The following is a 14,572-nucleotide window of genomic DNA, read 5'->3' as shown; positions in this document are numbered from 1 at the left end:
CTGTAAGATGTGCCTAGTTCTCTCCAAACATTTTGTTGGACATAATGCAGAGACCCTGCATTAACTTTGCTCAGACAACTTGTGTAAAATACTGTATTTTTAAGAACAGAAAAACGGTTTCATCCTTGTGCTATTTCACACTGAAATATGGCATTTTCAGGGAGATGGCACTGACAAACCTGCTTCAGCATTTGCTGGACAGAGAAGTACAAAAGAACAGGGAATCCTATGGTATGTGATCACAAGAATGATCTCAATGGGGTAATAAACAACCAATAGCAGAAGGATGAAAAGTGAAATGAAATTATGAAAGGCAAGCATGTAATTTCTACCACATGCTGCCTAGAATTCTTGTGCTTATAGATTACATCAATTTCACAGGAGCAAAAGCTGCAGCAGAGGTCCAAACAAGCTGATTTTTCATCTATGAGCTGTGTATTGTACTTGAAATGCAGGTTTTGTTTTGTAAAGGAATTACAAGTTAGCAAGGGAAAATTGGTGGAATACTTCTGATGTGGAACCACCAACATCAGAAGATCATAATATTTTTTCTGGATTCATTGAATGATGTTGGAAACTTCTCTCTTTCACTGATCTAAATTAGACCTTTCAAACAGGAACAAGATCTTACATTTAGAGTATATACACTGAAGAACCAGAAAGACCATCTTGCTGCATTACGACTTTTTGCATTGTGAATAGAAGAACAAACTAAAAAATCACTGTGTTGCCTTTTTTAAAAAAATTATTTCTCCATTCTCTTTACTAGAAAAAAAAGAAAAAAAGCTCATTACTGGATGTCAACATGAAAACAGGAGTTTACCTATTTCTTTTAAGTGAAATGTGTGTTGAAATCACCAAGGCTGGCATAAACCTTAAAATTCCAAAGGAGGAAAAAGAGAATAATTTATTGGAAGGAAATAAAAATGTCAGTATTTCTGAAGAGTTGCATTATCTTGAAAATATCTCTAAGCCTTTTGAAGACCAAGGTCTTGAAGAGTTCACTCTTTACAACTTCACCGAAAAGACTGCAAATTTTGGATTTAACCTCTACAGAAAAATTGCAATGACACATGACAACAATGTAATCATGTCTCCCCTTTCTGTATCAGCTCTCATGACTGCATATGCGCTTGCAGCCAAAGGGGAAACACAGAGACAAATAGTAAAAAGTCTAAACCTCCATGCTTTGAAGGATGGAGTGGATCGCCACCATTTACCAGCTTTGTTTAAACAACTGAAAGATAACATCACAATGAATGAAGAACTACTCCTTGTGCAAGGTACCCTTTCTTTTATCCAAAAAGACTTCAGACTCAAGGAATCTTTCCTCAATTTATCAAAGCAGTACTTTGATATGGAATTCCTGAGAGTGGACTTTCAAAACTTTACACAGGCAAAATTTGTCATAAACCAAAACATTAACAAAAGGACCAAAGGAAAAATCCCAGAGCTTTTTGAAGATCTTGACCGCCAAAATAAACTGCTACTTGTGGACTACATTGTCTTTAAAGGTAACTTGTTTTTATTTTGCCAAATTATTATTTATTAGAAGAATCAAGGATACAGCTTTGGCTACATTAGGGAAAATTTAAATTAATTCAGATGTCCTGTTTTCTCTATGTCTTTATCTAGATTTACTTTTGACTATTAGGTTTATTTAATAGGAAATGATTTTTCATGATAGAGAACCACAAATTCTTCTACGCTTTCGTCTATACAACAGAGTCTCAGAGAGAACAAAAAGCTCTGCATCAAACTACCTCAAATCCATCTCTGAATGATCCTTCTTCATGACTAAAAAGGATGTTTAATTTTCATTCACCAATTAAAATGAAAAAGCCTTAATCGTGATAGTCTTTTGAATGCTGGATACTGGGCCTAAAATAATTGACTGATTTTACACAGTACGCAAAATTATGAAAACAAAAAATAATTTCTCTATCTCAGTCAAGAATTTTTTTCTTCAGAGGAACTAGAATGCTCCGTTATATTACCTTACATGGTGAAGGGGAAAAATCGCAGTGATGAGCAGAGAGTGTTCTGTGGAGAGGTCCTCTGTTGCCAAATATCTTATGCTCCTTTTCCTGTTGTTGGGGTCTTTCTGACTGCTGGCTTAGAAGATAGATAAGGGACTCCAAAAGCAGGTCCTGGCAGTTGACAGGGAGCCACAGCCCACCCTTTACTCTGAGACAGCCATACAGAAGCCAGAGACACCCAGTTAGGTAAAAAGCAAAGACAAAGAGCTGGGATGACAAAGGGGATGAGAGGAATGCTGTGCAGAAAAACCATCATCATAGCCACTACAGTCCAAAGCACTCAGCAGGTGCCATCCACGGGACACCCCCCCTAAAATAAATGCCCACGTGAGGACAAAGAACATTATCCCCCAGCCCTACAGCCTCCCTAAGTTTATTCTTTTGTATTTACAAAAGTGCAGTTTGTCCAATGATGAAGTTACTTTCCCTAGGAGAAAATGAGAGAAAAGGGATACGTGGCTGTGGCTACTTTTGAAAGTAACAGCAGAGTTCAGAATCATTAGTATAGAAGAGGTCACATTCCAGTGCACCTCGTAAGTCAGTGCACTGCTCAATCTCCATCTAAAAGATTGTATAATTAATTTAAAAACAGGGTGTTGAACAGCTGGTACAGAATTTCAGAGAATGTGACATGTTAATAAAAGGCAGATGCTCATATAGCATTCAATAAACAAAAAGATTATCAGTTCTAATCTTGACTGGCAACTAATCAACCTCACAAAAAGATTTCCCTTCTTTCCCTGCAAATGAAGGAATTCATTTTGCAGATTACCTCCTCTTCCTGCTGTAAAAAACATAAAGCACACATATGATATATACTGCAATTTTCATCCCCATATCCCAGACACAATTAACATCCACTTCAACTAGATACATAAAAAATCCTATACTTTTTTAAGGGTTTCTGAACATTTTTCTTAAGTCTGAATGCACATAATTAATTTCTTTCTTTCCTCAGGCAAGTGGGTCTACCCATTTAATTCCAAATTCACAGAAATGGAGAATTTCCACATAAACAAATACAGAAGTGTAAAGGTACCCATGATGTTCAAGTCAGATAAAGTTAATTCAAGTTTTGATGAGAACTTAAGATGCACTGTGATAAAGCTACCCTACAAAGGGAAAGCCCACATGCTGATTGTCATCCCAGAAAAAGAGGGAGATTACATTTCACTTGAAGACCATTTGACTACAGAGCTTGTGGAATCCTGGCTTGCAAACATGAAAACCAGGTATGTTTTGATACCTGTTGGTCTTAATGTCTTTCATGTCTACTGCAGCAAAGCAACAATGCACAACAAAGATTAGCGGGTCTTCCTAACCCTTTTCACATGCTAGCATCTCTGTGGCATTAGGTTTCTACAGGGTAGAGGTCTTTTAAGGGCTTACCCACAGCCCAAGTGGCATATGAAAGCTTCTACTCTGAGGTGACAAGTCAGTGGCTCATCTCAGAAATGTCCGTCTCTCTGAAGGCATAGTCAGTTTAGCCTTTCCAAATTCTTCCTGAGGCTTTCTCTCTCCTTAAATTTAGCACTGCTAGGCAAAGTGCTAGGCAAAGTGCAAAATAAATCTAGATACGCAGTATATTTATTAAACTTTTCCTACCAGTAGAAACCTAGAGTAATGAATAGATTTGCATATGAAAATGGAAACCCAGATTATCCCTGCGAAATGTAATTCCTGAAGTGACAATTCTTTTCACTGGTCAATAAATTATTGTGTCACCCTGGTGTCAGGGCACTGTAAGTGCTGGTGGAAGTATTTTACACAGAGAAGGAAATGATTTCTAGAAGTCTCTGGCAGTCAACAGGTCAGAGATCATATTCTATCAACCCAAATTGCAGAAAAGACTATTTAATTTTTGGCTCCTTTGCTTTCTTTTTCTGTGTAAAGCTTAATTCCTGAGTAGTGTGCCTTTCAGCAGTCAAGTGACCTACCATATAGTCTAATTTTGCATTGAAATATTTTTTTTTTCCATACAGAAAAGTGGATATTTCCTTTCCAAAGTTTAAACTAGAGCAAAAATACAAAATGAAGAAATTGCTACATGCTCTTGGAATTAAAAATCTCTTTACACATACAGCAGATCTCGGTCATCTCACAGATCAAGGATATGTAGCAGTCTCACAGGTAAGCCTTCTAAAATTACTTGCTATTTGGATTATAGTAGTATATAAATAGCCCAGTCAAGAGACTGTCATCTACATTTATAGGGACAGTAATGGGAAAGGACCCCATGTCCCAAGTATATGCAATCTGCACACCTTAATCAGTACGGATCTCACTTCAAGTATGAGGTGTGTAGAACTGAACTACACTGAACTGAACTACAGTTTTTCAAAAGTCTGCTGGCTTAAAAAAAATAGCCTTTCTGGGAAAATGTGTAATCCTAAAAATAAATATCTAATGGATAAAGTTGCAGTGATTTTCAGTTTGGGAAATACAATGGCAATCTGCAGCACTTTTCTCCCTTCCTCTTGATCATATAACTATTTCCTGCTAATTCTCAGCCATTAACTATTGTGTTATGGGAAAAAAATCACACCTGAATAGCAGCAGCTGGTAACTGATATTAGAAGCAGTATGTGCATCAGCTACAAAGTGCCAGAGGAGTGTCCTGTCCCTATGAATCATGATAGTCAGCTTCATTATTTAAGGATGTCTAACAGAGTGCTCAATACTGTTGAACTCCTTCAACTGTCTTCACCTAAGTCATTCCTAGAATTAGGAATCTGGGAGTTTGGAATGCACTAGCTGTCTGGGCAGTTCGCCAATACAGACCCAAATACAGGGGAGTTACTCAGAGGTACACACAGGCTGAAAGAACAAAAAGGGAGAAGAATCAGATCCTGCCAGGCTGCAATTTCAGTGTGAAGGGAAGGTCCTCAGACCAATCCAGGATTGCACCTCGTTGCTGTACATATTTACTCTGTGCTACCAATATGCAAATTACAAATAAGCAGGAAACAAGTCAAGATTGGTGCATTTGCCTCTGCTCTCACAAAATTAACCGTGAATGACATATCCAGCCAGCCAGTGTTTGTGACTTAGGAAAACACACTTTCCACTTGTGAGAAACTCTCCCTTGTACAGTTAGGTGTCCAAGAGGAACATGATGCAGATGCAATGGCTGCTTCACGCTACCAGCTGCAAGGACAAAGTCTCTAAGTGAGGCCTATGCTCAGAAATGTGGAAAAGCACAATGACACCTGTACTAGCATCCACACTGTCGGTATTGTGGTCGTGGTGGCTGTACTAACCCATCTGCTGCTGAAGTAGACAGCATATGGGTCTACTGCTCTAACAGACAGAGCTAGATTGCACAGACGTACTCATTTCAATCCTTAATAGAAGCCTACATCAACTGAATGCCTTGGAACAACACTCTTCATGTTAATATTTATTTCTGTCACATATTTTATTGCTACATTGCATTTCAGGTTGTCCAAAAGGCAGCAATCGAAGTGGATGAAGAAGGAACTGAGGCCACAGCAGCTAGTGGGTCAGAAATAACTGCATTCACAGTGCCTCCTGTCATCAAAGTGGATCGACCTTTCCTTTTTATGATTTTTGAAGAAACTTTTAAAACATTACTATTCATTGGCAGGGTGGTTGATCCAACAAAAATGTGAATACAGGTAACAGTTTCTATTCTGGGGTATGTAAGAGGCTTTATTTCTATTTTATTAATTTACACTAGAATAAAAAGTTAAATATGAAAATGTGAAACCTGTTTTGTGTCTCTGGCTAGCAGTAGGTCATCCTATTAATGCCCAAGTAATAAATTAAATTCATTAAGGCCTAAAGTGACTAAAATATGTCTTATAAAATCTACCACGCAAATTAAAAACCCCACAGAACTGAACTTTGGAAATTCAGCATTTTAGTGATAAGTCTGAATAAAAACCCAGAAATTCATATGCCATAATATTCAGGAAGCTCATTCACAAACAATGCAGGCATGATATTTGATGTTACCTTCTGTTGCAAAGAGCCTACTGACTTCAGCGTTAGCAGGACTTCGCTGCTTATAAAAACAAATGAAGGATCAAGCCCTAAAAGAGAATTTACAGCCTCTGTCTAAAGATCTTTATTTTATTACTGCAGAAATTATGCTGAGTCTATCATGACGTCCATATCATCTGGAAGTGTGACCTCTTTCAAAGTGTTTATTCAGAGTATCGAATCACCTAATTTTCTCAGGGTACATGATGTGCCTGCTTTTAAAATACTCTATTGAAGACAAAATAATTATGAAAAAAACCTTAGGTATTCTGAACCTGGAAAATCCGAATCTGTACTACTGTATAACACCAAACTGGTCCTGTCCTAAAACAGAATTTCCGCATGTATTATTGTCTAGGTATCAGGGTGAACTATGTAACAGGACTCTACACCTGAACTAAGACAGACTTTGGTAGGAAAAAACATGCCTCCATAAAAGTGGCATAAACCTGTTCACAGAGTTGGTCCTAAAATCCAAAAGGTGTTGCCAAAATGTTTCAGAGAAATATTTCCATGATCTAAATGCAATTTACATTATTCAAGTGATACAGTGATTCCCACAGAACAGCAAGAGCTTTAACATTTAGTAAATTTTAATTAGCAGCTGAGTTCTATACATAAAGTACAAAACAATGCAAAAAGCTATTGCTAGCTATATGTAACTAACAGATTTAAGCATTACTCTACTTGCTCATACTGCCTTCACAAAAGAGCTACCCAAAAGGAGGTAGAGGAGTTTTTAAAGTCATTTGGCATAGAAGATTCAAAAATATCTGTCAGTAATTGCACATAGAGAGATGCATCCACAAGAGAAGATACAAAAGATACATTCCAGGGTAAAGCTGGTAAACATGTCTGAAAATCACTTCAGTTACCATCAGATGTCTACCCACAGAAACTACCACCCGGCACCTGGTGTAAGCCACTCACAAAAGGATTTAGCAGGCAGACTCGGGTATTTGACTAGACTACAAAGGTGCATCTAACCTGACTCCGCATTGCAGTACGCATGTACTCAGAAAGAAAAGACACTCCTTCCTGCCTCCAGCTGACTGATGGGAGGAATGCTGCTGTAGAGAGCCACCCAAGTATCACTGTACAGTTGACCTCCAGCTGTTACTCTGAATTGCAGGTAAAACCAATGCTACAGAGGGTTCCAAAGTATTGGTGCTGCCCAACAGAAGTAACCCAGAAGTAAGCAGCCTCATGAAAGATTGCTGGGATGGAGGTCTACAGTGTGAAGGACTGATGAACGTATACATGAGACACTAGGAATATTGTACAAGGAAGATGTGCAGACCAAAAAATGTCTAAATAGAGCATTTAAATATTGCATAAGCAGAAATTTAATATACAGTAGGATTATTGAGTGGAGCACATGTTATCAGCACTAAATAAATTAATCAGTTAAAAATGACAGACAAATGACAGCCAATAAGAAACAAATGACAGACTGTATACAGAATTCATTAGGTGCTTATTAAGGGGAGAAATAGCCTGAATTCAAGTTTCTGGACTTACTGGTTGTTCTGCACTGCTCTAGTAAAGGCATCTGAGGGTCAAACGCAGTTTTGAGTCCTGTTCTGCAGCTGGGTACTGCTGATCTGAGTTTGGCCCCTGGCAGAAATCAGACTGAGAACAGATTGAACAGTGTCCTGTGGCCCATGGGTGAGCAGCTGTAGCTGGCACGTTGAGTTAGATGTCCCTGGGGACCAGGGAGCATGTGCCTTCATGGATGAGACAAAAGCAGAAACTGGGAGGAGCCAGCATACGTCATCTCTATATCTGCATCATTATTGCATGTTAAACATCATAATACTTGAAAGAAGCTTTTAAAGAAATCTGTGATTTACAGGACCCTACACCAGGCTGCAGAACAAACCGAAACTTGAGTGTTTCTACAAAATCTGAACAGTGTTGGTGACTGAAGAAAGAGAAGACACCTAAATACAGCTGCAGTGTAAGAAGCTTAAGAATTCAGACAGTAAACCACTGCTAAAACTGAAGACACATTTTGTACTTCACACATGACAGCATACCTCTAGCATTATTACTATTTAAAATAAATACCTTCTATAGGTAAATGGTTTTAGTTATTTTAATTATAAAAGATGCCCTGAGAAATTTTTGTTTCAAGAACATGCATGTACAGCATTGTCCCACATTTTATTTTGAGTAAATCATCATTCATATTTTTACATTATAAAAAGTAACCACGCACGCATATGCATTCACAGATCAGATCATCTTTATCATACACCAATAAATTTTAAAAATCACATACTTCTGATATCAATATATTTATGCTGCTTCCATTTTGAAATAGAGAAGCTGACAATAGCTTCATAGGCTCTTTCTCAAGTATTGGCATTAATAGAACTCTTTAAAATAGAATTGCATGTTTTTCCACAGACAAATTTTGATAGAAACATTAGCATTAATACAAACAAATGCAGATGACATCACTAAAGCATGATAGCTTGCAATAGCAGTAGATTAAAAACTAGATTCATCATTATAAATTGTTCAAGTGAAAATACAATCTGAAATACTAAAAATTAAAACAAGTATTTATACAACAAAAATTATGAAACAAAACTTTTTTGTGTCATCTGGAGACATCCACTTTTAGATTGCTTTGAAATGTACACAGGATTTTTATGAACTCTACTTAGTACTTGTGAAAACATTACCTCCAAATTCACAGCACAATGCTACTGAAGTTTACATTTTTTTATAGACTGATCAATGGTTCTGGACTTTGGTCTTAAATTAGGTTTAAAGGTTCCTTAAAATGTGGGATTACTTTTTCATATTCATAACAATTCCTTCTATTTTTGCATAAAAGATGGGTGCTAAGAATTGCTACAATTGTAAGTAAGCCAATTAAATAATGGATATGTGCATTCTAAATCCAAGAATTTGAAGTACAAAGGCATAATTGAAGAAAACAAAATTGTCTCTTTTAGCTGCAGCAGTGAAGAGCACATAGCTGAAGTTATATTTTGTAACATTTCACTACAATGTAAGAATTCTGCAACCGTTAGATTATTTACTGGAACATATTCTACAGCTTGGGATTTTATTTCAATGATAAAAATTTTTAACGTTGCAAGATGCATTTTATTTATTCCAGGCATTAAAGAGTCCCATCTGCTGCTCCCACTTTATCACACCAGAACGTTGCTTCCACCAGTCTCTGGTTCCCTTCTTTTTCTGTCAGAAGATCTAAGAGTGTGATTTTCTGTTTTTTCTTCATACAAAAGAAGAAACACACATAATATGTTGTTGCTATATTAATAAATAACATAGCAAAATAAATTGCTATTGCATGCAACATTTTAACATAACTCGTAGCTGCTGTACCTTAAAAATTACTAGCTGCTATACTGCACCCACTGAAAAAGTCAAACAGACACATTCTGAGGGCATTCTTCACAAGATGGGTGTATTTCATCATAAGTTTTCTACAGAAGCTAATGTAGGCATACTTCTAAATGAGATCGTTAAGGTAATACAATTAGTCTACTCAAGTCTACAAATAATGCCAGAGGTGTTCAGCTTAACCCATGATAAAATAAAATCTGGGAAATGTGGGGAGGGGGAGAAGCTTAGAGCTCTTTATAGTGTTATTTCTAGGTCTTCTGTTGATCATGCCACTTGGGCAATTTCTGAACTTTTCATAGCCTGGCTAATTTTGAATCTTTACATACACTGTTTTTGCAGAGTTGTAGTTATGTCAATTAACAATTGTTTGTAATGGTCAGAGATCTTTGGAAGAACAGGGTTCAACTTTTAGAACGCTGTGGAAATATTTGCATCAATATTTCAAAATACTATTTACAAACAAAGCAACATACTGTTCTGTTTCACCCTTTTAAAATCGCTGATGGAACCTTTCACGATAATACACCACTGCTAGGATACCAACTAGCTTTGTCCTAGAAATGGCCCCTAAATCACATGCCAGTCCTACTGGACCTCAGAACTCTTACCAGCTTAAGTGGCAGAAGGAAAACATGATCAGAAGCTGTAAGTAAGCAACTAAAAGTGCAGTAGCTTAGTAGCAGAACTACTTCATCTTGTGCTCAGCTTCCTAAGCAGTTATATGACTGGATGAAAGACACTACTTTAAGATACTTACGCATATAATTGTTACAACATAGTCACACCCCAACGTGGATGCCTTAAAGGTCAGCTGCGTACATATTATAAATTATTTTTATTTATTATTTATTAATTTAATATTTATTTATTCATTATTAAGAAATTGATTTGTATGCAATGATAAATCTACACCCATTTTACAGGATGGAAAACCTGCACCCCTCATTCTTGAAGCAGGTTTTAATTGAAAATGAAATAAAATCAAGCACTATCTGTATGTCTATAGGCCAGATGCAAAATTCTGAAATGCCTATAAAGGTGGATATTTTTATTGATGAATCTATAAAGTTCTGGAAAATAGTTTTAACCAATTGCGTATCAAAATCAATCCCATTACAGTTATGTAAACTGAGGCAGAACAGCTATTCTCACCCTAAAACAAAATATCTCTAATCTCATAAAAATGAAAACATTTAAAAAGATCATAGAACTACATAGCATAATAATACATGATCGGACTACTTAATGGAACACAGTTTTTAGGAATTGTGAATTTCTGCACTAGGATGATTCATGGTCTTACTGGCAACTCTTCAACAGAAGTCAGTCAGAAAAGCACATCTGCTCTGCAAATTGACTTAAGAAAGGTCTCTTGTAGGATGAAATACTCAACCAGTGCTCTTTGCGATTCTTTCCTATACCATAAAGTACTTACAATCAGCATCTTTTGTGATACCACCATTAAGTTATATCGCTGCATCTTCAGCATAATTCTTGCATTTTCTAATGCCTAAGTATTAAATAAGGTCTTACAAATGACACCAAATTCATGATCATTTTCTTGTCACCTGCTTGTGAGCAATGGTTCAGGATTTACTGAGATTTTGGGGGTTTGTTTACATCTACATTATTTTCAAAAAGAAAGAACATTTTAATTGGCACAGACATCTGAAATGGGACAAGCGAAGTGTTTGAACTCATGAGTATGGTAAGTAAAGACCTCGGTTCTGCATCAAAGTAACTTTGGGTTTTGACAAGTTCCTCTAACAACATGAATATATGAAATTAGAAATTCTTCATCCCTGCAAACTGCACTATGTTGTCAAAAGCGAACATCTGCCAATATTCAGCAGAGCAGTTTTATGGAAAAGATTACTCTTAAACAATTAAATATTTTCTCCAAACATACATCACTTTGAATTAAGAATCAATAACTATATCTGCTGGTATTTTAATTATTAAGCAACATATTACTGCCCAATCTTCCATTCTTCACAAACACATAATTACTTAGAAAAAGTAGTATAGCAGAATTTATCTTATTCATGTTGCAGAGTCAAACAAAAAGCTAGGACTTGCCAGAACTGAGATGGTCAGTGCAATATTTAACCAGCACATATAGAAATTTACGTGATGATATAGTCTAAATATATACTCAGTTATTATTTTTTTACAAGTTTTCTGCCTTACTGAATGCATAGATTGTGACACTCATGAATATCTATTCAATTGCAGCTCTTATTGTACAGTTTCCAAATTCTTCTCTCAGTAATAGTCGTTTCTGTGAGCCCATATATTTGGATATTAATTTTTCCCATCATTCAACTCAGAAGAAAAATGTTACCTTGAAACTGACTTTTTTTGTATTTTAGTATGTGTATATTTAACACCAAGACTGACTTTCTGAACAAAGGAGAGTTACACCTAAATATATCTGTGGTCAGCAAGGTTATCCGGATGAATGCATATACCACCAACCATTCCTGTATATGTATCTCAATATGTCTTTATTAAGGTGCTCCAATTTTTTATGAAAACAATTAGGTATTGAGCCAGATTACAAAAAAGAAATTGAATCTACAGTGCAGCGACATTATACCAACTTGAGAGATGTGTTTTCCCATAAGACCACAGAACACTGAAACTCTTATTCAGGGCTAAATGTAGGTCATCCTAAGCCTGCTATTCTTTCTTAAAAAATGTTTTTCTTTCCCTAGTATATCCTTTTGGCTGCTGACACTGTGCAGTTTAGGGACTTTCTGAACGAGGGAGACTGTCCAGATCATTGTGTTTGATCAGATATCTACTTTTAAGTAATGTGCTGTTAAAGTATTCCCTTGGGAATGGTACAATGAGACTTGAAGCTAAGCCTGCTACATTCCAGTGTCCTGCCTGAAGACAAAGGTACAAACTTCTCTGCATGGGTCTTTTTCTGTCCCCTTGTATTAAAACAAAAGATATCAGTTTTATGTGACAGATAAAAAACCCTGGAAATCTGGAAAAGTTTTGTGATATAAAAAATATGTTTAACTGATCTTTGCATCTAAATATGAATGTTATAATTATTATAATATTATTATAATTATGAACTTATGAATATTAATCCATTTATTTCCCCAAAATCCTTGTGAGTTGAATGAGTAATTGGAATTTCTACATTGGTTGTTAAAAACGTTACAACATTTGAACTAATTTTCTGCTTTTAAAGAGAGGGAACAAAGGTATACAGTGAAAGCATATGGGGTTTTGAGCACCCCTAATTTTTGAGAGTATGTAGCACTGTATATCATACTCAAGATACATGTCCCATTTTCTTTATAGATAGCTGAAAATGTCAGCATACCTACAAATCTAACTGCTGAGTCTGAAATCACAAACTTCGAAATAAGCAACCATCTAATGATCGCCTATAAAAAGCCTGAAGTACCATGTGTGGTGTTTAAGAGAATCACAGAATGGTCAGGGTTGGAAGGGAACTCCACAGATCACCTGGTCCAACCCCCTGCTGAAGCAGGTTCACCCAGAGCAGGTTGCACAGGATTGCATCCAGGAGGGTTTATAAAGTCTCCAGAGAAGGAGACTCCAAAACCGCTCCGGGCAGCCTGTTCCAGTGCTCTGGCACCCTCAGGGTAAAGAAGTTCTTCCTCACATTCAGATGAAATTTTTGTGCTTCAGTTTGTGCCTGTGTCTGGGCACCACTGAAAAAGAGTCTGGCCCCATCCTCTTGACACTCGTCCTTAAGACATTTGTAGACATTGATAAGATCCCTCTCAGTGTTCTCCAGGCTAAGGAGGCCCAGCTCTCTCAGCCTTTCCTCACAAGGGAGATGCTCTGGTCCCTTAATCATCTTTGCAGCCTTCCACTGGACCCTCTACAGCAGTTCCCTGTCTCTCTGGAACTGGGGAGCCCAGAACTGGACACAGCACTCCAGGTGTGGCCTCACCAGGGCAGAATACAGGGGGGATCACCTCCCTTGACCTGCTGGCCACGCTCCTCCTAATGCCCCCCAGGATCCCACTGGCCTTCTTGGCCACCAGGGCACACTGCTGGCTCATGAAGGCATTAGACTCTGGCAAAGACAGAGATAGAGTTCAACTTGATTTGACACCTAAAGGTACTTCTGCTGTGAAACCCTGCCTTGACACAGTTCACCTTCATTCACTACTTACCTTCCAACCTTTTCTACATAGAAAAAGCTGTTTTTAAAACAATAGGCCACTATATGCAAGCTTGATTAAATTCCATATCAAATTTCTCTTGTACAGTGAAGGAGGTAAAATTCCAGTAGAACAAAACCTACATGATCACACAGCAAGAGACTGTATCATCATATAATGTATACAATTAGCTGAATGCAAGCCTCGCATTCTGGACTCTTCCTTTCATTCTTGGTCTCTCGCCCCTGTTCAGACTCACGAGGCCTACTTGCATCTCCCCATCCTTTCTCAGCTTCTAGTTCTACTTGCTGTTACACTCAAGTCTACTTTCCCAACACTTCTTGCTATAGCTGGCTCCTTTCCTTTCTCCATTCTGCCTTGGCTAAGAAAGAAAATTTCTGATAGCAGAGAAAAAAAAAAAAAATCTCAGTTTGAGCACTCAAACTTACAGGCAGTCCAATGATAATAATTCAGAACTGCAAGTTACAGTGTAAAAGGAATCTGCAGGGAATTAGCTGCTAGAGTCTACAGAGATTTAAGTGTACATCACAGCAATTTTCTAAGATTGTTATGCTTTAACACGGGAGCAAACAAATTAATTTTTCATTTTGTTCTTGTGAAACAGTGAACAGTTTAGGCTGATGTTTAAAGAAAACCAGCCTGAGGGAGATGCCTAGCATTGGATATTTTTTTTTATCTAAATGATTAATGTAAGGCAAGGAAGGCAGCCTTAATAACAAGTAGCAGTACCAGTTCATTGTAATTCTCAAAATTCATCATGAAATTGTTACATAGTAAAACATAAACATATATAAGCACATAAAAGCAGGAAAAGGAAAAATAAAATCATCTAACAACACATACATTCTGTATCTCAAACTATAGGCACCTAAACCACAGTGACTGTAGTTATATATCAAATGCATTAACCTTCACTTTGTCCCATTCCACCCTCCTCATCATTCATCAGCTGAATGCAAAGTG

The 14,572-nt window shown here is 37.1% G+C and overlaps 2 protein-coding genes across 6 annotated transcripts in view; one reads left to right on the top strand and one right to left on the bottom strand.

The window, feature by feature from the left end:
• The first annotated feature begins 781 nt into the window (after positions 1-781).
• Positions 782-14,335, top strand: SERPINA10 (serpin family A member 10). Its single transcript, XM_080396285.1, has 4 exons — positions 782-1,514; positions 2,998-3,271; positions 4,022-4,169; positions 5,480-14,335. Exons 1-4 carry the CDS (start codon positions 806-808, stop codon positions 5,669-5,671), a joined length of 1,323 nt encoding a protein of 440 aa, XP_080252411.1. The 5' UTR covers positions 782-805; the 3' UTR covers positions 5,672-14,335.
• PPP4R4 (protein phosphatase 4 regulatory subunit 4) overlaps positions 5,728-14,572 on the bottom strand; it is a 72,490-nt gene continuing 63,645 nt past the window's right edge. Inside the window, exon 25 of one of the 5 annotated variants that reach the window (XM_080396260.1) lies at positions 5,728-13,986. In XM_080396260.1, coding sequence (XP_080252386.1) covers positions 13,971-13,986 — 16 coding nt within the window. In that variant the 3' untranslated portion in view covers positions 5,728-13,970. The remainder of the gene's footprint in view (positions 13,987-14,572) is intronic. The other 4 variants (XM_080396261.1, XM_080396263.1, XM_080396259.1 and 1 more) reach the window with 4 other exon arrangements.

This window comes from Falco punctatus (assembly GCF_963210335.1).
Source record: "Falco punctatus genome assembly, chromosome: 7".
NCBI classification, from domain to species: domain Eukaryota; kingdom Metazoa; phylum Chordata; class Aves; order Falconiformes; family Falconidae; genus Falco; species Falco punctatus.
Note: the sequence above shows the minus strand (reverse complement) of the source record. Positions and strands in the feature narration are given on the sequence as shown.